The sequence below is a fragment of the Leptopilina boulardi genome, unplaced genomic scaffold, assembly GCF_019393585.1.
Source record: "Leptopilina boulardi isolate dan_hultmark-lab unplaced genomic scaffold, ZJU_Lbou_2.1 LbouV2_327, whole genome shotgun sequence".
Taxonomy (NCBI): Eukaryota; Metazoa; Arthropoda; class Insecta; order Hymenoptera; family Figitidae; genus Leptopilina; species Leptopilina boulardi.
Window position 1 is genome coordinate 2282033 of NW_026137893.1, and position 24272 is coordinate 2306304.

At 34.4% G+C, this 24272-nt stretch overlaps 1 protein-coding gene across 2 annotated transcripts in view; it reads right to left on the bottom strand.

Annotated features, from left to right (window-relative positions):
* LOC127284934 (uncharacterized) overlaps positions 1–24272 on the bottom strand; it is a 530987-nt gene that overhangs the window by 31950 nt on the left and 474765 nt on the right. For both annotated transcript variants that reach the window (XM_051310656.1, XM_051310657.1), the window contains exon 3: positions 9787–9899. In XM_051310656.1, the coding sequence (XP_051166613.1) occupies positions 9787–9899 (113 nt within the window). The remainder of the gene's footprint in view (positions 1–9786; positions 9900–24272) is intronic.

Here is a 24272-nt window from a genome sequence, read left to right on the forward strand (position 1 = left end):
GAGCCATTATAATCCATTAAAAGTTCGATTTTCCACAAATTCTAAAAATGAGAAAGAGAGATTATAAATTTAATTTCCCACATTTTAGATTATCGTCTTTGACATAGGAAATTGTCTCTTCGATTTTCTTGATCGTGCATGTGAAATAAAAATTCTTTCGCGCAACTTGGAAAAATACGGCAAATCCTGTAAATGTGGAACAAGTATAAAAAAAAAGAAAAGCCAAAACGGATATTAAACAGCCAGGTGAAGCTAATTTCCTCAAGTCATCTCGATGAGAGGTGCAATACCGCAATACCATCTTTTTTTTTACTTTTCATTTGCACCCATCTGTCACTGCATATTGAGAACACATTCTCTGAATATTCATCAATTGCCGTGTTAGATGATGGAATTTTTTTTTTTAGAACTGACGAATGATCGAATTAAAAAATCCAAATCCCATATCATAGATCCACTTTTTAACTGGCATTTGTTTTCCTTTTTTGTTCTTCGTTGAAATTTCAATTAATTATAAAGCTAGAATTAAAAGCTAAATTAAAAGTCTCTAAATGACTTATTCAAGACCTTTTTCATAGTGTGCTCTTTCCTTTTCTGGCTGCAAAGTATCTCACTAGATTGCGCACATTTAACTTCGAGTCCTCAATTGGCTCATCGTTACGCTTTTTTACTTTCTGTTTTTTTTATTTCTCTCTTCCTTTTTTTTCATTTCTCTCTCGCTAAAATGAAATCCATTAACAGAAGTTACAAAGTTCTTTTATAATGAAAAATTATTACGGATATCAAGAAGAATTAGCAGCGATGGTAGAAATACCCTATATATATATATATATAGGAATGCCTTTGATCCCCGGGAATTTGTGTTTCTTGACGGAACACGTATACCGCACCCTCAAACTCCTGAATTCAAAGTCCTGTTCTCTTCATCTTGTCTTGGACGACAAGAGAGGAAACTTCCGATATCCCACTCTCACTTACAAATATACCCTCCACCCCCTTTTCGATGGGGTAAAACCCTTCAGATCAAATTAGATCCCAAAACTTTGGGTCTAATATCAAAGTTGATTAGGAGAATTCTTAAAAAAAAATACCAAAAAGTTCTCAAAATCAAATACAGAAACATAAATTTTGACGAATTTTTGTTGTAGACTTTTATTAATTTTAGATATTTTGACACTTTTATGCCATAGATCATTGGTAGCCATTTTGAACAGCATGTATACATATATATGTCTAACAAACAGGAAGGAAATGCAATAGTTTCGGAGAATTGTGGCAAGGTCTGCTGCTGCTGCTGTGGCATTTGCAGTACATAGCATATATATAGAGCAGCAAGAGAACTAGGAGACAATGACGATGACGTAATTATGGCACCGTTAGGGTAATATCGCGACAGTGAGACTCTACAATGGTTACAAGAGGGTCACATATATCACACACTCATATACATGTATATACGAAATAGAATTACGGAATCTCGTATTATACTCTCTCTTGCTCTCATTATCCCTCGCCTTCGATTTCACGTCGTAGAGGTGCGAGAGAGCGAGAGAGAGTATTACGAATTGGGGCTGGCACCTTGTTAATTGAATCGAATTGCTGGGGAGTACACCAGTAGTGATTTGCTGCGATTCGTCCCTTTCTCCTCAACGTTAATATCGCATTCGAAGGAGAGAAAATTGGTTCCGCGAATCACCATATCTGTTAAATTGACAAGGAAGATTTGACTAAAATACAGTTAATTTAGGAGTATTAAATTGACACCAAGAATGCCAAAATGGTACTTAAAAGTGTCAAAATGATACCAAAAGTGTCAGAATGATACTAAAAGTATCAAAATTCTATCAAAAAAAAAATTAATTACTGGCGCGGTACTGGTACGAGTACCATTTGACTACTGGCGCAGTCACAGAAAATAATAAATAATAATAATAATAAATAAATAATAAGCTGCAACGCTTATTTTAATGCCTTTTAATTTTCTGTGGTGGCATTAGTTACTGTGGCATTAGTTACTGTGGCATTAGTTACTGTGGCATTAGTTACTGTGGCATTAGTTACTGTGGCATTAGTTACTGTGGCATTAGTTACTGTGGCATTAGTTACTGTGGCATTAGTTACTGTGGCATTAGTTACTGTGGCATTAGTTACTGTGGCATTAGTTACTGTGGCATTAGTTACTGTGGCATTAGTTACTGTGGCATTAGTTACTGTCACAGAAAATTAAAAGGCATTAAAATAATAAGCGTTGCAACTTATTTTAATGCCTTTTAATTTTCTGTGGTACTGGTACCAGAATCGCGCCAGTACTGCGCAAGTAGTCATTTTTTTTATACAGATTTATTACTGTAGGTATCAATTTAAAATACCTTTTAACATAACTTTAAATTTCAATTAAAAAATACCTTCTCATAAGCGACGATGACAAAAAAAAGAAGGGAAGTAATAGTTATTTTTTCCTCCTGAGTAAATAGAAGTGACCATCTTTTGAAGAGACACAAAAAAAAAGAGAAGAGTCCCTCTTAAAACCCAAAGGAGTATAAGGTACACCCTTTCGGAATGAGGGAGGTGATCTTTTCTTTTTTTTTTTGAATACGCTTTTATTTATTTTGGAATGCCACCGCGACAATAGTATATAATCAAGATCCATTGTGTATACCAGAGAGGTTCGAATGGGGAATTGCAATTTGGTGGAAGGGGATTTCGCGCGCATAACTTAGAACTATACACAAAATAGTCGAATTTCTCTCTCTCTCTCTCTGTATCCAAATGCATATACAGAGAGAGAGAGGAGGAAGAGGCGGAAAACCCAAGGGGGTTTTGCCGAAACACACTGTGTTTCAAAATTATTGGTTCAATAATGCTGTGCTTTGTTGGGTTCAATAGTCCTCGAATTGGAGTCCAATGAATCATATTCGATTTTTATAATCGAGAGACAGAGGAGGGTGAATTTTCAAACTTTGAATGAATTATAATTGACGATGACAGGGAAACAAGGCAAGGGTTAAAAATCATTCTTTTGAAACTCTATTAATATTAATTAGCCAATCAAAATCATTCAAAAGACTTCGAAAAAGCTTCGAAAAGATACTTCTAAAAGAATTCATCATCTAAAAATGCTTCCGCCATCAAAAAAGTCTTCCAAACGGAAATATTCCTAAAAATGAAAATTATAACAAATTGTTTGGGAAAAAGTTACGATAAGAAGAAACTGATTCTCTTTTTTTTCCGTAAGAGGATGAAAATCCAAAGGACTTTTTTCCTTACGACATTTTACACCTAGGCGGTTTCAAAGAAAACAACACGGAGTGAGAAGATTCTAGCCAATGACAACAAAACCAACCACCGCTTTCATCGAGATTAAATCGGATTCAAAGAGCGCGAGAGCAATATACGGTTTAGTTAACTATAAACCCAAGGCGGAAGAAAATACGCCAAAAAGGAAGAGAGAGAGAGATGCGCGCAATGCCAAGGGAATTTCATAAACAGAATTATGCTAACTACCATCATGTATATAGTGATATAGAGAAAGGAAATTCAACTTGAATCTTCTCGCAACGTTAACGCAATCAAAATTTCACTTCTCTTTTTCTTTTATAAATAACTTCTTCCTCTATAAATATAATGGAAAACAGTCACGATTATTAATTTTAAATTAATAATATCAAATAATTAGGTTTTATATCAAATAATAATTATACCAAATAATTATTAGATAACATTTAAATAATTTTCGAAAAATGTGTTTTTCAGTATTATTTTTTTTTCTAAATACAATTTAATATAGGTACTATTTTCGAGAATTTACGATAGTAAAATATTTCGCTTTTCGAATAAACACCTCTTGGAATTATTTTCTTTTGTCCTATATGATGACGAAAACTCAATTTAATAAAGGGTGTGCGGAATAAAAAATCTATTTTCATTTTAGTGCTTTTCGGTTACGAGCCTGGATCCTATCCAGAGGAGGAAGAGAGAGAGAGAGAGAGGGAAAGTATCACCCCGTAATATCCGTAAGTGCATCGCGTATAAGAAAGGCATAGGGTTTCTTATGCAGTGACACAGACCTCTTCGGGACTATAGTTTGTTGTATATACGAGAGAGACAGAGAGAGAGGAGTGAAACACATAAAGAGAGAGGGCCAAAAAAAAAGACGAAGAAAGAGCGAGAGAGACGAAAAAATAGATAAAGAGAGAAAGGTGAAGAAAGACAGAGAGAGAGAGGTAAAGTAAGAGACGAAAAAGAGAGAAAGATAGAGGCAGAGAGAACGAGGAGATAGAAGATAAGAGTTGCCATATTTCTGAGATACCCGAGGCACGACTTTAACAAGCGTTGACTTCAACGGCGGCGACGATGCCTAGTCAACGTATATATATATAAAGAGAGAGAGAGAGAGACTCTAGACGACGGCCACTCTACATAATTGCTAGCCATTGTACATGTACATAGGAGTATATACCCCCTTTGCTTTTCCTCCTACTTTTACCTCCTTCTCCTCTTTCTCCTCCTCTTCGTCTCAAGCCTTTCCAGGGGAATAAAAAAATTTTTTTTTTCTTTCTTTTTCACCAGTCTGGCATATCGCATGTGTGGCTAATGCCGTGCGTGGGTCGACTCCACTTGTCGAATCTGTCGACACGAAATTACATCCCACCCAGGAATACTGTTCTTTTTTTTTTTCTAAGAAGTCAAACTTTTCCATATCCCTTTTTTCTTCTTTTTTTGCGGATTAGAAAATTGTTTCCGCGCGATAATTATTTACCGGAGATTTTAGGTTAATGATATGCAACCTACCGAGAAATGGTAACTTTTCCCAATTTGCATAACGTATTTCAAACTTGGCCGCTAATTGAACAATCATTCTTTCTTGTTTGATAAGTTACGAATAAAAAGCAAAATATTTATTTCTAAACAGGTTTTGTAATTCTGATAGTAATTTACAACTTTCAATATTAATTTAATTACTTCTGATTTAGTATAGTAATTCTATTATCTGGTGCTATACCAAAATCAGAATTTGGAAAATCTATATACTCGTGTATTGCTTTGTTTCCGTTAGTAAATTTCCATATTATAAGGGAAGCTATTTGTTCCTTCAAAAGTTTATCACCAACGATAATCAGTATAGTGCAATGACATTTAGCAAGTTCGTCATGCTTTGCAGCGCGTATTCTTTCTCGACATATGATGATGACAACAATAGCGTTTATACGGAAATGAAGTGTCCCAAATCTTTCGTTGATCTTATTTCAAAATAGTTAATATTCATCAGATTTTAATGCAAGATTATATCCAAAGTTTTGAAACAGTATCAGATTTTAACACAAGATTAAAACTTTTGCATGAAAAAAGTAGTATCAGATTTTATTAGCCTGGAAAATTAATTTTCAGATTTTAATGGAAGACAAATGCATAAATAATCTGATTTGAAAGATTGGAATTACTTAATTAGATTACGGATTTTTAATAATAATTCCAATTTTCCAGAGGTTTATCTAATTTTTCAAATACGGAATTTAGGAAGAGAAATATGAGAATAAAAATCAAAGGGGCAGTTAGTGTAACTCGAGAACAACTTGACTATTCTGCTTCTCTGTTATTTCCTCCTCTTTTGTTTCACTCTTCCTTTAAAGCCAGGCGTACACATTCGGGTCACTGGCACGAGGTTGCTTTAACGATTTGCATTGCATGAGACCCAACCCTTTCATAATCATCATCATGTCTCTCTTTCTCTCTCTCTCTTTTTCGCATTCAAGTCACAGGGGTAAGTTTTCAATTACCTCTGGCAAAAACAATCGAATTACAAAAACAACCAATTATTCCCGCTGTCATTCAGAAATTGCCTTTTCCTTTATTATTAAATCAAAAATTCAGATTTTTCACAGAGAGATGAAAAAAGAAACCTTCCAATGGAATTTTATAAAAATCTAAAATATTGAATTTGCTTCACTGATAAACCTAAAAAAAAAAAATGTTGCACTATTAATAGTTCGGAAGTATTCCAAGAATGAAATGTAAATACACACAGCTATAATGAATTATTAAGGTTCCACGTGTGTACAGAGTTTGTTTTCTTAAAGAAAGCCCAGAGAGGGGAAAATCCCATCGTTGATAGTTGTAACGCGTGCTGAGGATTCATGCGGATTAGAAGTTATTTTCGTAAAATGAGGCATAACATAATTTTTTGTCCTCTATTATATTTATTTTCGTTGAATTGTGATTCAATTAGTGTTTGTTTCATCAAGATTTATTCAGTGAGTGGGGTTTTATTGAAAATTATTACTAATTGGACGAAATGTTTCCGAATTGTATCTTGATGCTAATAATTCCACTAATTCTAATTTCAATAAATTTTGGGATTTTGAAATATGGAAAAAATATTTCCTCTCCGTAAAACAGGAAGTAAAAAAAATATCATCAGTGAATATTGTGACGACTAGAGAGAGAATGTTTCAAAGAGGGGGGGGAGCAATAGTTATTGGCACAAGGTGCCAGTGACACCTTTCTCGACGGAGAAAAGGCTACCGGTGTTGTAGACAGCATTCTAACAAAGTGTCGTGTGCCACCCACACACACACTCTGTGAAAATATGCGTCTCGGTAAACTCATCCCTTTTTTGTCTCTCCCTCTCTTTTTCTCCTTCCTTCTTCACTCTTTCCCTCTTCCTCTTATATATACGAAGTCCTCAAGACATCATGCTATCTAATGGTTTATAAGAAGAGCGACATTTTATCTCAAGGAAAATTCAATTTGCCTCGCGCAAAAGTGCCGGATCAGGTTTTAATTCCGACGATACTTTTGCACACATTTTTTTGGAGAATGGGACAGGGAACATTTTCTTATAATATGTAACGCGCTTTTCTGCTGCCTTGGAAAGGATGAGATAGACGACGGAGGGGAAAAAAGAAGAAGAAGAAAGGAGAATCGAGCGATAGCTCGCTTTGGAGGTGAAATAGAGGAAATATAGGTTAGATTACGTGAAGACGCATGGCCCGAGGCCAAAGACTTCCGCCATTCCTCTTTGTTTTACTATATGGAAGGCTTTGTGAAGAGCTAGTTAAACATATAACGAAAGCAGTATTTTATTTCTCATCTTTAAATATCAATTTTTTAATTTCTTCATACAAAAAGTTTTTGCAAACGGGAGTGAATTATAGAAAAATGAATTTCAATCATAGCAGTGAATTTCTGTTTCTGTGGAACAGATGTAGTGCTAAAAATTATCGCTTTAAAGTAAAATGATTCGAAATTCGATTGTATTCGTCTGACGCAAAAGTCATCTAAAGACCACTTTCGGTGACTTTTTGCGTCAGACGAATACAATCGAATTTCGAATCATTTCATTTTGGAGCGTAAATTTTTAGCAGTACACTTGTAGAATGGAAAGACAAATTCACTTCTATATTTTAAAACCATTCACTGCTTCACCTATAGTGAAAATCGCCAAAAGTGAAAATCACCAAAAATATTAGTCATCGAACTACTGCTACTTTAATTGATTTTTGAACCAGTGAATGGATTGAAAATATAGCAGTGGATTTCTGTTCCTGTTGTACAAAAGTACTGCTAAAAATTTTCGCTTCAAAATGAAATGATTCGAAAATCGATTGTATTCGTCTGACGCAAAAGTCATCTAAAGACCACTTTCGGTGACTTTTGCGTCAGACGAATACAATCGATTTTTGAATTATTTCACTTTGAACCAAATTTTTTTTCTCAGTACTTTTGTACCACAGAAACAGAAATTTACAGCATGATTGACATCCATTTTTCACCAACCCGCATCCGGCTAAAACAACTCATATTATCAACTACAATCTAATCACATTAATCAAACTGCAAACGAATATTTTTAAATAACAATAAATTCTATTAAAAAAAAGAAATTACCATATTTCTCAATTTCTAGAATGATTAAACCCGGTCTTTTTTTGTACCATAGAACACTGTTGAATATTCAGTGAACATAGGTAAGCAACTAACTTTTGCATTGTATAAGAGGTCCGGCGCGAACAAAAAACTTTAAAAGGATGCGACGACCTGTAAATATAAAAAGCGTCACCTATCTAGAGTGTATGAGAGACTATCTATATATATATATACATCGGAAGAGGTAAAAGAGTCGAGGAACAGTTTGGTGAATGTTACAGAGTTAGAAAGAGGAGGAATAGGGGGATATATACGAAGGGAGGGGGAGGAGTAAAAGGGGTTTTAGAGTCGAGAAGCGACAAGAGTATGGAGACGGGTACATGGCTCTGATTAGCATACAAACTACGCGAAGCCATGTTGCGTTGACTCAACGACATGGTACGGCGTAACAACGGCAACATAACAGACGACGACGTATAGCACTCATATAGAGGATCGCAAGAGGCACTTTTAGACCCGACAACTTTTGCCCACCCACAATGTGCGAACATTGCCTCTCTCACATTCCCTAAAAAACACTTGAGATATCGCCAAGCCGATTGCAAACTAAAGCGACTATTATGATAAATACTACACTTGGCGCTCATAACAGGGATGCCATTGTCATCCTCACCGGAAGTTGGAGAAAGAGAACTGCTACGGTTTCTAAAAGCATTTCTTCAGCTAATTCTGATTTCTCCAAATCTGAATTCGACTTAACAGATTTAGAAGATTTCGGAATAATTTTCATAATACTTTTCTCAGCTTATAGAAGATAAACAAAACCAACAGATTTTGAATTTATCCGAATAAGACTATACCATTGGTAATGGCAGGATGAGTTGTTATACCAAAACGGTAGTAAAACGCACATGCTTTGCTATTTTAGGCTAATTTAAGAGGTCCTTGAGAGTGTATAATATTTAGGAAAGGAGTGTAAATCGCCTCCTTTATATGTGTGCACTATATCGCACTATATCGATGATGCCACCAACCAAGGGCTCTTGACCTTCTTCAAATATCTCTTGACTCTTGACAAAATGGCCATATACGATCGCGTTTGAATCACCCGTTTGGGTTCTGCTGATATATAAAACATAAGCTTTAGTACCCGCACGTTGACGTTTCGACCTGTGGTTATGGCTTTCCGATCTTCTACTTCTTCTTCTTCTTCTTCCTCTTTTTTTTACGATCAGCAATCTCGATTATATTCCGTACCAACGTTGCCGCCGCTGCAGCCACTCCTCGATGTCGCACACACATATACATACACACACACACAGAAGAAGAGTGCGAAAATTGCTGATGGTCAAGCGCACTTTCTGTTCATATGGAAATTTTATTTGAGGGGGAACACTTTAGGAGATGATTTAACACTAGTTAAATTATCATAATAGGCGGGGAAAATAGTCAAAATTATTGATGAGATGTCAGGGTTCATATTGTATTCTAATTTTATTACGAAATTCGCCAAACTAGGCTCTGAGCGGGCTGAAACAGGGAAGCAAAACTAGACTCTAACCAGGCCTGGAAAAAGGAAGTAAACCGGGGCCAAACTAGGTTCTGAGCTGGCTAACATAGGGGAGCAAAACGGAGCCAAACTAGGGCCAAACCTGGCTCTAATCGGGCTGAAACGAGGAACCCAACTAGGACCACACTGGGTCGCAGTCGGGCTCTGGTTCTAATCGGACTGTAACAAAGAACCTAACTGGGGCGAAACTAGGCTCTGATCGGGCTGAAACAAGGAACCAAGCTAGAGACAGTTTATGCCCTAATCGGGGCCAAAAAGGGCTCTGATCGGACGAATTTGGGGCTTAAAAAATAAAAATTCCAAACTAACGGATAAATTTACAAAAAAAACTTTTGAATAAAAACACTTACTTCCAGAAGACGACGGAAACAACGGCAGCCATTAGTAGAAGTACAACTGTACAGGTGATAATAAGGGCAGTACTTTGCAAAGATGGATTCGAATGGTAGGATGCGTCGATCATCTGCAAAAAAAGAAAAGAAAAATATAATTAAAAAACTTTGTTTTGAATTTTTTTTTCGTCGATTATTATTATTATTATTTTTTTTTTATATAATAATTTTACTTGAATAATAGCGCGCCTTAAATAATTCCAAAACAGGGGATGAAAATATCATTTCATTGCGCTCTCGCGATAAACAGAAGTATAAACATAAAAGTTTCCCCCTTATATGACATAGCCGTCTGTTATTCGTTGATACTCTGTATAACTTTAATAGCGCGCGCACCGGCAAAGAGAGAGAGAGAGAGAGAGAGAGAGAGAGAGAGAGAGAGAGAGAGAGAGAGTCGAGTAAAAACATGAACGGGAGTTTATTTATTTCTGCCAAGACGAAGAAGAGAACCGCACCGTCTCTTTTCATTTTTTTTTTTACACATTTTCTGTAAGAAGAAAAAAGAGTTTACAATCCAGAAAAGCGGAACTTGTATTACAAAAGTCTTTTCTCTTTTACTAAAACTTGATCCGTTTTTCACAAAAAACAATTTCGACTTCGTTTTTTCTACCTCCCCTCCCCCCCCCCTAGTTTCAAAAGAGAAAATTCCGCACTAAAGTTTGAAAATTTGTTATTTTAACTAAATTCTTCCCCAACCAGCAATTTTCTATATAACATGAAACTATAAAGGTTTTGTTTGAAAGTATGTTTTGCAAGTGAGTAACTAGAACTCGTTATTTACAAGTTTACCTCTCTCATCTATTCGCCCCTCTCTCTCTCTCTCTGTCTCTCTTTCTCTCCTTCCCTTATAGCATTTTCTCTGCTGATTACCCCAGTAATCCTAATTTTGCCCTTCTAATTACATCTCTTGGAAGAAGCTTCTTCTTTGATCAATAATCTAACACAACATCTATCTCGAAGAACAAACTAATGGGACAACTTCACATTAAGCTCTCCAAGCAATTGAAAACACGGTTTATAAATATATATATATATATATATTTATCAAAAGAAGAATAAAGAAGCTATTAATTAATTAAGACAAAAAAAAGTTGTTTTTTTTATACTGAAAAAATAATTAATTATTTATAGAAAAAGGAAAAGTGATTTTCTACGCATTAAGAAATAATTAGAAAATCATTAATATTACGATGTAATTTATTTTTAATTATAATGATGAATTGAAGTGATAATGAAATCAAAAGAAGGCATAAAAGAATTTTTGTTCTCCTGGCCAGTGCTATATTCTTTCATTTCACATCATTTTCAAGTCGTTTAGACTTCACTTTTACTTTATTCTCACTTTATTTCGCCTCCCATCAATTTCACTGTACTTTTCTTCGCTTTCACGTCACTTTTGATCAATTTTCTCTTCACTTTCACTTCACTCTCAATTTAATGTCACTTCACATTTGCTTCGCTTCCTCTTTTCACGTCACTTTCACGTCAATTGAAAGTGAATGTGAAGTGAGGCGATGTGAAGTGAAAGTGAAAATGAAGTGTAGTGAAAGTGACGTGAAGATAAAGTAAAATTGACGTAAAAATGAAGTGAAGTGAAAATGAAGTGAAGTGAAAGTGACGTGAAATACAGAACAGCACTCCAGAAGAACAATATTTTCCTCTAATTATACCCAATGAATTATTAGTCAATTCAGACTTTATTTTTATTCAAAAAAAAAAATTTTTTTTTTTTTTGCCAAAAAAGAAGAATAGATTCTCGTACCTTCACTACAACCTCTATTCCCCCATCCCTACCTCCATTTTGCTCGACTGAATCCATTAGCCGGCGCCATTAATATCGCGGTAATGATGAGCGATGAGGCACCTAGGATATAGAGGAAAAGAGAGATGTAGATAGGAAGAGTTTGTGTTACAAGAGATCGAGAGAGAAAGAGAGGACGAGGAACCACCACACCTCGTCTCGCGGCAGGTCTTTGATAAATGCTGCTTTCCTTGGCCTTATGCCAAACAACACGTTGCACAATATCCATATAGCTTCTATCTGCATCGTCGTCCTGCCCTTTTCCTGCAGGCTTTAAAGGGTGAGGAGGAGGAGGGGGAGAAAAGGGAAGTAAGGAGGGAGGGGGGGTTATCGATACTAAACCAATCCCTCCGGGTGATGACCCCTTTTCTCCTTTCGTTATATTGTTGATCCCTTTTCCTTCCTGACTCGATTTCTTCTCTCTCTCTTCTTTCTTTTTCCCTTTTTCCATCCCTTATAATTTCCCCCCCTAATATAGGGTAACTTTTCTCATGTTCTAGTTTTGGAAAAAAAAAAATTTTCCGCTATATCTACTTACAAAAATAACTTTCGTCGTCGTCAAAATCACCGTTGTTTCAAGAATCTATTTTTTTTTTTTTGGCTCTGATTTTAATCTCAAACCCAGCGGTTTCTTTAAGTAGAAATTAATCTAATTTTGAGGTTATGTTAGCTGATTTGATTTATATTAGCTCTACCGCGCCGTTTTGAAATGTTCATAACATTTGACCTTGAATTATGAGGTTATGTTTGCCCTTACTTATCACCTATTTTTAAGGTTATGTTTTCAGGTTCGTTAGTATTTCAACCTTGAACACTGATAGGTCATAAATTAGGCGACCGGTAACTATAAAGTTTGAACATAACCTCTTAGGTCAAAATTCAAAGCTAAAATACCAACATAACCTCAAAAATAGCCCCCCTAGTATCTATATTTTTCTTAGGGGGGCTAATTTTGAATTTTTGAGGTTATGTTCGTATTGTAGTTTGGATCTAATTTTAAGATCATGTTTACTTATTATATGCGAATTTGTATAGAACAAAAGGTGAAAATATTTTAACAGTAGAGGCTGAAAATTGAACACTAGGTTCAAAAAGCCAATTTTGGAAATTAATACAATATTTTAAATGTATATGAAAAAAGAATAAAGCGCATAGGTCAATTGAGGCAATAAAAAAAAAGGAACCCCACCCCCCCTCACTCTCCAATATCGAAAACTAACGAACTCCATGATTCCCAGAGGAGTAGTTGAAATTACGCGGCGCTCTCTCGAATCTAATCAATTGGCACGCTATCTCGTTATATACGAAACATATATATATATCAACCATCTCTGCAAAATATATATATAGAACGATGAGTGTATATGAATTGGGCGAGATTCGTTATACGTGGAAGAGGAGCACGCGAGTAACGCATGCAAATGCCCTCGGACAAATGCGTAATTAGCTTAACCCGGGGGTCCCCAACACACCAAGGGGAATATATAGTATATATATATATATATATAGGAAGAGGAGAAAGAGGAGGAGAAGAGGTGGAATCGTTAAATCAACGGGACGATTTTCGATTCAGGTAACATAGAGCCAGGGGTATTGTGTTCAGTGAGTATATGCTAATGAATTGGCCGAATAAAATGTTTTACTGCCCCAACTCTCCTATGCTGCATTATACATTATCCGTTTCCTCTCTATTCTATTATATATATATATATATATAGGCCTTTTATAGAAGAGATCGTATTACGATATTGATTACGCTCCAAAACCATACCACAAACAGAAAGAGCAAAGATTGTCTTTTCCCCCCTTTCTTTATAGAGGCTAACTTTCTTTGTATGAACAAGGGAAGGGGGGGGAGGGTGAGAGGAGGGTGGTTTATTTACGTTAATTAATCAGATCAAGATATCGTCCCTTCGGATTCCAAAACTCATTTAAAAATTCTGCAGTGGAGAGGGAAAAAAAATTCCGAAGGGAGATGGGGGAATTACAAAAAAAAAAAAAAAATTGTTTCTTTTATTGTAGGGAGTAATTTTCTAGTTTTTACTATCGAATTTTTTTAATAAGAGTAATAATAATAATAAAATAATAATAATAATAATAATAATAATAATAAAATAATAATAATAATATAATAAAAAAATAATAACAATAATAATTATAATATTACATTACCGGAAGTCTCTTTCTCTCTATTCAGCGAGGACCTAATATAAAATCCTAGAAATAAAGCCGCGGCACGTGTTGTCACAATTCGAATCAGTTTTAATCCCCCTTTACATCCTGATGTGCACGCGATACAAAACAAAAATATATATATATTTTTTTTTTGAATTTCTCAAGAATGGGAAAATCTTTTTTTCTTTTATTCAGTTTTATTTTTGTTTATTTCAGTATATTTTAGTAAATTCTAGTTTATTTCAGTATAATTACTATTTTTTGGAAATTTGAGTTTTATTTTTGTTTATTTTAGTAAATTTTAGTTTTTTTTAGTACATTTTAGTAAATTGTAGTATATTTTAGCAAATGTTAGCAAACTGTAGTTGATTTTAGTATTTTGAATTAAATTATAGTATATTTTAGTTGCTTTTAATACATTTTAGTAAATTGTAGTTCATTTTAGTAAATTCTAGTACATTTCAGTAAATCTGAGTATATTTAAGTTTATTTTAATCTTTTTAATTTATTTTTCTTTATTTTACTTTATTTTAGTTTATTTTACTATATTATTTCCCGTCCATATATTCATTTTTCTTCTCCTACTTCTTCTTCTTATTCTCTACACTGCGCTTTTATTCCTCTTTTTCATTTTCCCGCTTCCTTAAATTTTTGCCCGTAAATTAAAGAGTACTCTTTCTCCCTCTCTTTCTCTCTTTCTTTGTCTGTCTGTCTATCTTGACCTAACGACTCGTGTGCGGTTTGTCCTCTAAGGAGAAAAGAGCGAGAAATTAAAATCTCTTCGCGTAAAAAAGTCTTAAAAGCTCACTTCGAATCATTATAATTTCAGAGAAATTTTTCTTCTTTTTTCATTATTTCAGTAAAAAAAAAAAAAAAAAAAAAAAAAAAAAAAAAAAAAAAAAAAAAAAAAAAAAAAAAAAAAAAAAAAAATTTCATATATCGAAATATTTTATTATCGTTTAAAAAAAAAAAAAAAGAAACACATTGAAATTTCATATATCGTTAACTTTGTTGTTGCACAGCAAAAGGGATTTTGTGGTTTCACTGTAATCTCACGACGAACATTGTTATACCTGACTTCAACGTTCATTACACGCAACGCGTAATTCTCTTTTGAGAGAAAGATATATATATATATATAGTGAGGGAAAGGGGGGGGGATAGTTATAGTCACAGTTGGAGAGATTCATTTGAGTTCTCTCTCTCTACCTCTCGAAAATGAAATGTTTCCGCGGATAACAATATCTCTCTATATATATATATAGTACATGTATGGAAAGCTTCATTTCCATGTTGACATATAATGATACTTGAAAAGAATCATTAAAAATTATTTGAGTTAACTTTTCATCGTTCCAGTATATATATATATTAATTAACTCTGTGAAAGTTAATTTTTATCACTTTAATTAAAATTGTTTGAAAAGCAATTATAATCACTTTCGTTGCTTATATGAAAAAAAAAAAAAAAAAAAAAAAAAAAAAACCACTTCAACCAAGTGTCGACAAATTTCCTACCAACAAAAATAATTCCTCCCCTAATTCCTATATGCGGTATATAGTGTAATATTGGAAAGGGGTTGAGAGAAATTTGCTTTGGGGCGGAAAAATATAATGAGCTAGTGAGTTTACGCACTAGGAATCTATTTCCCCTCTCATATTAAAATCCCAAGGAATTTTTTATTTCTCTCGCGTGACAAATATTGAAATATTATATTTAAATTGAAATAATATTCTAATTTTCACTTATATTTCTTATTCTGCATTAATAAAAATCATTAGAATCAATAAAAATAGAAGAAAAAAACAATTGATCTAAATTGTCGAGCAATAAATATAGGCACTTCTTTTGTCCATTATAATTATACAGATCCATGGAAAAAGTTCATAAAATTTCATGGGCTTTCACTTTTTACCCTGTGTGTGTATTCTAACATCCCTTTCTTTTATAAAACCCCCCTCCCCTCATATCTTATAGAGAAAGGGGCATACACTGTCTATATACTCGCCCTTATCGCGATATCCAATTTCAAATTATCCATAATAAATAAGCCATCGAGCTTATTCGTCCCGAGTAATGGCTAATACGTGTAGTATATAGAAGCAAAAAGAGGGAGTAGAAAAAAGAAGAATATATATTCTTGAGGGACAAATCGATCCAAGACGTCAATCTTTATTAAGAATAATTTATGACTTAGAAAACAATTTTATTATTTTTTTTAATTCCTTTACAAAAAATATTTTTTTTGGAAAAAATTTTTTTGTTCTACATACAAATTTTATGGGATTAATAATAATAATTCGTCGTCAGTTAAGCGATGCGGAGAATAACGACTTTATAGTACCACTTAATCAAGGATGTTGGTATAGTGAACATTACTTGAAGAAGACTTGGGAAAAGCTTATCGACTTAGTTTCCACTTGTGGATAGAGAGAGAGAGAGAGATGTGCTAGAATTCGATGAGTACAACTTTGCAGATTTCGCGCAGGTTAAATCACATATATATACATACACACACAACCACTTCTAAGTCCTCTCGCCTAAGATTTGTTACTAATTCGCGCTTCTGTAAAGTAGGAGAGAGATTGAGAGAGGCAACTTGGATTGCCCACTTTAAACTTAAAACATCATGATGATCCGCAATTAGAAACTTTCTTACCAAATCAAAATCATTTTCCGTTCCAGATGTTTAATATATATATAGTATGAAATTGTTTGTGGAATATGGTAAATGTTCCTTATAAATCACATCTGCACCTTCGGGTTTGTATATTAAAGTATATCCATTCACTAATTGAGGATTAGTATTATTATACGAAGGAAATCTTTATTTCTTATTCCAAAAACTTTTCCCCACTAATGAAGAAAACTTTTTCTCTCTCCCTCTGTCTCCTTAATCCTAATGTGCGCCTTGCACCTTATTCTGATTCTGGTTTTAATTATTAATTAATCTTTCCCTTCGCAAAAAAAAGAAGTAATCCTCACTTTTTTTTGGAGTTCTCCCTCTTCTATTCCTTTATTCATAAATTAGAAAGTCGGATGCTTTAATTAATCCCTTTAATCGGTTTTTGTTTTTTACCGAATATTTTGGTAATTATTATCATTCTTTACCTATAATAATATTCGTTCCTTTCTCCTTTCTTTTTCCCTCTCCTATCTCCCTTTCCCTCTTTCCTTATCTTTTTCTCCCTTTCCCCTTCCTTATCCCTTTACTCTTCCTCTACACATATTTTCTTACTCCAATTCTTCCTCGCCGTCAATTAATTCTCCCTTTCCTTCCCTTATTCCTAAAACCCAAATATTCTCCTACTCCTTATTCTTGCTTCCCTTAATAATTCACCCTTTTCTCCTCTTCCTCTATCCACAAATATTTTCCTCCTTCCTTACTTTTCTTTACCTGACGAAAATAATTTCTCCCTTAAAATATTTTCCCTTTCTTATTTTCCTCACCTAATTATGAAAATTGCATTACTAAATACACAATTCAAACATTCCTGAAACCTCTTTAGAACCTCATTTTCAAATCCATTGTAATTAGGATTATAATTAGGATTTGTATTCCATTAGAACGACTAAATATTATCATCTCTCCCAAAACCGCTTTAGAATTTCCCCATTTACAAATGAATCTCGCGATTCTCTGAACCTTGAAGATAAACACCACCGTGTGGAATTATCAATTAGCCTATATATAATAATTGATTTATAATATAGGAAACAATAAGCCATCATTTACACAGTCTGAAAAATGTTTTTTATACACTTTTCCCCTTTTTTCTATCAATTACTCTCGCTTTTCTGGACTAGAAAATAGTATATATATCGTTAATCTTCACAACCATGGCTTGACAAACAAGTTTCCACACGCAGTTGGTGCCACTGGTTTCTGAGGTACTCGAGCGGAACACGTTACGTTTTCGGGTGTCGCGCAACGAGAGGGAAATATTCTCTCTCTCTCTCTCTCCTTCTCTCCTTCTCTCATCTCTAAAAACGGTTTTGGAAGGGATGAGGATGAGAAAACCAGGCTCGTTTACGTGTATTCCAGAATAATCAGAGGAGGGTCGTTGGGATCGTAACGAGGGTGTCGCAAAACCACAAGTTTAAATTCACAATGTATACATGGAGAAACACACAGAGAGGGAACCATGACTTATGTCCGCAACCTTTATATGTCCAAAACTAGAAGAGGGAGATCCCATCACGACTGTAAAATTTCTCCAAAAATTTTCAATTAAATTCCCGACTTGAAAAATATTTGATATAAAAATTTAGAAATTATACAGATTAACTTCAAAATCATATCTCTTTTAGTAGTTAATGTTTGAGAATATTAATTAGCAGAAGCCAATTAACTATCTCCCTCTCGTGTAATTAATAATCCACGTGAATTCCCCTTCCTCTAAAACGTTGCGTAGAATTTACCGCGTCGAGGTGATGAAATGTTCCTGACGCATAAGGTCAAAAATATATATGGAGGCGGAAGCGAGGTTTATAAATGAAATTCGTGATTGATTGCAATTGTCTACGTATAGCGTAGAAGGGGGAAAAAAAATTTCTATACTTCCAAAACTGGCAAATTCTAAAATATATTTTTAAAATTGATATTTTTTTTTTTTAAACAAGCTGTAATAGAGAGAAGAAACTCTTCATAAAACCGAGTTATCAAGTGGATAAGTTATGTTTCATATATATAAGGAGTAAACGAGTATTCCTGCGTTGCAAAACTACATTGGAGGACTCGAGTCATCGTCAAATCTCTCGCAACATGAGCTCGTAAAACTTTCATCGTTGACGACAGCAGCCACCCTGCGTGCGCATGAATAATTTAATTCTCTTGACACCGTCAACGCCACAATTCACTTCTCGATCCCCCTCCCCTCACCCCCCTTTACTCTAAACTCATACACATACATACAACCACCTGCATTACTACAAGCGTCATGTTACTAAAACGAAGATCAGAATTTTGGGTATATCAAGGTAAGGGAAAAGGAGAAGGAGAAACCCTCGGGAATCACCCTCTTCCTCCATTCTCTCTTTCATAATATTCACCTCTTCGAAGCTTGTCAGACTGAAGAGAGGATGTCCTCTTCCTCTCTATCTTTGTTCTCTCCTTTCTCCTCGTCGTTGCCTGGAAATTAATGCCACTTATAACTCGCTAGACACACGCCACGGCTAGTTCCCCCAAAACTTAAACCGTGTCTTGCCTCGCCTTCGGGAGAGCTTCTAAACTTGAAACCACGTCATCTATTCTCACTACTCAACAAGAATACCAAGAGAGATTCGCCTTCCTTCCTCTCAACCCTATCCGTCCTCTCTAACATATAATGCATGTTACTTGTTTGATTAGGACAGTTGGAAATGAGGCTATAAGGATCGTGGTATAATTTTCGGAATTGGAACGCCTCTCCCACTTTGTAATTGACAATTTAACATGATGAAAAATGAGGTTAGATGCGTTGGGGATAAGTTAGAACTGAAAGGTGTGGTGGTTTCTGAAAATGATAGTGAATTAGGGAAAGTTGAAGAAAAGGAAGGGGGAGAAGGAGGAGGGGATAAATATTTTGAGAAAGAGGAAGAAGATAAAAAAGTAAAAATTAGATTTTCCCTTTCCTTCTCTTTCTTTTCCCGTAAATATTTTGGTATACTTTTTACTCTTCCCTTAATTTTTTTCTACTCCTTACTTTTTCTGCGGTGATAATTCTCCCTTTCCCTTCTATCCTTTCTCCTATTCCTCCTTCTGCAAATATTTTTCAATACCTGAATTTTCCGCTAAATGATTCTCCCTTTCCGTCTAATTACTCTCCTTATCCCTTTCCTTCTTCCCTAAATATTTTCTACTCTTTTTCTTACTGGAATATAATTCTCCCTTTTCTTTCTTCTCAAAGTTTTGTTTCTCCTTCTGACCCAATAATTCTCCCTTTCCTTTTCCGTCTAATTACTCTCCTTATCCCTTTCCCTCTTCCCTAAATATTTTCTACTCTTTTTCTTACTGGAATATAATTCTCCCTTTTCCTCCATCTCAAAGTTTTGTTTCTCCTCCTGATCCAATGATTCTCCCTTTACTCCCTTTCCTCCTCTTTCTCCTCCCTAAATATTTCGGCCATGGCAATTTTCGGTTACGATAATCTTTGGCCACGACAATTTTTGGTTACGGCAATCTTCGGCCATGACAATTAAAAGTTACGCCAATTTTCAGTCACGAAAATTGAAATTTTGAAAACTACAAGAAATTTAGTACGAAATATTATTACATTCTATAAACAAAACTATATAGAAACAAATAGATATTGAATTAACCTTTCAGCTTCACTTGAAGTGAAACTATTACGCGGGACATGTATTCCACACGTGTCACGGTGGGTCGGAACAAAAAAAAATATAAACTATCACGTGGTCATCCAGAATATTCTTCAAAATTACTGCGTGCTATATGTGAATATAACAGTCTTCATATCTGAAAAGTCAACGATTCTTTTCAATGGTTTCTTTAATTATTAGTTAAAATTTTCCATTAATTTCTTTGATTCAACGAAACAAAAATTATTATTTTTAAAACGAAGTATTAAAAACTTTGATTTGTATATTTACTTTATGTAAAAATTAATGATAGTTAAAAAAATTAAATTACGATCGAATACAAATTCATTTAAAAAATAGAATTTTCAGCAAAAACTAATGTAAAAAATCGATTATATCCTTTAAATTTAGTTAACTAATCTTTCTCTTTCTTATCTAAAATTACTACAAATAATGTAGAAATAAAATTTACAAGAAAATTTGAAGTTCTCAGAACTTTTTGTTGAAGTTGTATCTGAGAAGCAGTATTTCATGGATTAAAGATACAAAAAATCGATTTTCTCAAAAACTAGTCTAACGATTTTTTTCTTTTTGGTCTTAAATTACTCAGGAGACATAGTAGAAAAGAAATCCACAAAAAAATTGGAAGTGCGCCGACCTTTGGGTTGAAGTTGGTTCCGACCCACCGTGGTGTGGTACTGTCAACATTGAACCGCTGAACAAACAAGACAAAATGTATATACTATATAGATAAACGCTCTGTATATGCGTGCAGAGGTTCTCTCCCTTGGGTTTTCGAGGTTAGTTTAATACAGTCCTGCACTACTGGGTGGTGGGGGCGGGGTGGGGTGAGGTTCTAATTATAATCCGTGTGTACAGCCAGCTTTAAGGACCGGTGAAGTAAAGGGTATGGAACGTGGTATATACAATATAGAGGGGAATGAAAATGAACGTGCAAGTGCGAGACGTGCGTGCATAATCTACGGAAGGTGACGCAAGCACGCGTGGAAAATGTCCCCGCACACTAATGGTATATACGCTCAGAAATGCTAACGGCTTTTAAGCCGCATACAAGGGTCAAAAAAAGAATAAATATATATAGAAAAATTTATGTTTATCTTTAATTATTTAAATAAATAATAATTAATAAATGGTTATTATTATTTAAATTTATAAATAGATTTTTTAATATTGCGGTTATTGAAAAGAAATTAAAATTGTAAAAAAATATTTCAATACTGGCCCAGTGGCTATATATATATAAGGGGAGGGGAAACGCCAAGCGGCAGATTAGCGCGACAGATTTATGTAGAGCGATAACCACCGGCTTGAAACCCCGCAGCATCGACGTGTGTGCTACAGTGAGTGTATGATTTATTCCTTTTCCGTAATGTAACGCAGTGCCGTTGGCTTTTCGCCTAGTTGAAACATACGTAGAAATACATATATAGCAAGAGAGGGACATTGTACATTGCCCCCTCCACCCCCCTTAGATCAATTTCGTATTTTAAATGATTAATTTTCTTTACAGAATAAAATTTAGTGGATTAAAAATCGAATACTAGGGTTGCTACTGTATAATTTTATTTTCACTTTCATTTTTTAAAATTCCTTATAGATGAAAATTCATTGAAAATGGAAGTCAAAATGAAATTCCACAATCCCAAGGGAGGAAAAAATCAATAAATATATATATTTGTCATATTAAACTATGCAAAGGATATAAAACAGAAAGAGGGAGGTGTAAATGAATCTCCCATAGCGTAATCTAACATGAGAAAGAAAAGACAGGAGGATGAGAAGGAGAGGAGGGGGGTGAAAAAAAATCAGTCTCGTCCGCTTGGTAGAGCATCGATTTGCCACGTCGACGAGGCTCGAAGTGTATTTATAACGACGCGCGTTTCGCGGCGTTGTTCGAAACGAGCTCGGCTTAATTAACTGAATTTTACCGGGACCACCTCTCTCTCCCCTTTCGTTTTTCCTCGACTCTCTCTCTCTTATCTTCTGTTCCCCTTCTCCTTACATAAAGAATACGGGACTAGGAAAACACGTAATTGGATTCGCAGAATTTTTGAAATTTAGTAATTAGATAAGCATATTTTTTTTCAAATTCTCTTTAATTTTTTTTTTTTTAATTTTAATAAAATAATTTAAGAATCAAAATAATATAGAATTTTGCTTCTATACCTCTTTTTTCATGGCTACTCCTCAACCTCCCTATAAGGTCGAGGGAGCTCACCCTTTTCCTTCTGAGAAATGTCGTCAGAAACAAAGCGGATTCCCAGGCGTAATAAAGAGACTCTCCCGAGACGCAAAAACGTATCACTGCCAGCTTCTTTATTTCCAGTACCTTCCTCCTACCGTTATTTTTTCTTTTTCTGTGTCTTATCAGTTATTTCCTTTTTCTTCTTCTTCTTCTTCCTTCTTATCTCAAGGTCCGGATATATTCACGCGTCTTTTCCTTTCTTCAACCCGGAATGGCCAACGGGCAAGTATATATCCCCCCTTCCTCCCTCTCTTTCTCTCTCTCCCTCAAAACTATAACTCAAATTCAAAACTTGTTCAATTGCCCGCTCTCGTCGCATTATACCGCCAAGTTAATCTAAAGTTTTGCATGAGTTTCTCCTCGGTCGTCTTTGCGTTCTTCATCTCTCTCTCTCTCTCACTCTCTTTCTCGCTCTCCGGAGTGGAAGAAATACATACACTCCTAACATATCAGATATTATTACTCAGGTGAAAAATTATATTTTCTATATAAGTATTTTTGAATAATTTTTGTGTTACGATAACTTATTTCATGAAAATTAATGTTACGACAATTTATGTCACGACAATATTGATATATCACGACTTGCGAAGAATGTATTTAAAATTTTTTTTTATATATATAAAAAATATGTTTGAATATTATGTAAAATGTTTTTGGAGTACCTCCCAGAGGCTTGTCCACCCACAAGGCAATAATTTTCCTCCTCCATGCCAGAGAGGAAATACATATATATATAGGGATGTAAAGGAGCAGAGATACAGGGGAGGTGAGGAGGGAAAGGTTAATAAACAGTATATAACTCGAAGAGACTGTCTAATAAACTCCAGGAGACTACTTACGTGCAGACTATATTAATCCAAGCTTTTTAATTACCAATCTCCTCTCTTGGCTTATTCTATGATTATATGCGAGAGGCTGAGAGGAGGAGGAGGAAGAGGACTACACCTTCCACTTGAGATTTTATCTATCTGAATTTACTGCAATAAATGCTTAATGAAGAGATAGGAAAAAATAAATGAAATTTTATCCATTAACATTTTATTTCATAATTTTAATGATTTTTATAGACTCTTCTTATCTCCCTCTATAGGGGGAGAATAAATTTATATTAAAAATAATTTTATATTCTAATTAAAATAATTTTTATTTCCTATTTTGTAATTACTTTTTTTATTTATATTATATTTAATTAAACTTTTATAAGTACTATAAACTTTATTTGATGTCGTTTAAAACTGCTATTAAAAAAAAAAAAATTCAATTTTTAATTATTTAAAAAAAAATCATTTTTGTTATTATTTCCAGGGGAGAAATTATTCCCCAGAGGGAGAGAGAGAGAGAGAAAGGGAGAGATTTGGCGATCGTTATAACCATAATAACAAGGGGAGATGTATGCAAAACGAAGAAAATGGAAGAGAATTGCAGAAAGAGCAGCGGGTAAGAAAATGGCAAGGGATGAAGAAGGAAATAAAAGGAGAGAGAGAGGGGAGGGGGGTGAAGAGTAAGTTTGAAGAGTTTGAACTTGGGCAATTTGCGAATCGTTTTAATAAGATTCATCTCACCCCTTTCTTCACCCCTTCCCTTACTCGTTCATCTTTTACATTCCATATTCTACTTCCCCCCCCCACTCCTTCCCCATCACCTAATGCCTTAATGTCCCTTATCTAAATAATTATTCCTGACTTATCATTTCTTTTTCGTAGAATTTAAACTGAAAATCTTTTCAAACTCAAAAAAAATATCTTCTTTTCAAAAAAAAAGGAAAATATTTTTTTTTGTTTTCATTAAAAAATTAAAAATTATTAAAAATAAATTTCAAAACTAATGAATGTGCAGGAAGTAGTGACATATGTTTCCTATTAATAGGGACAAAATGAGAGAGAAATTTCACTCTGGAG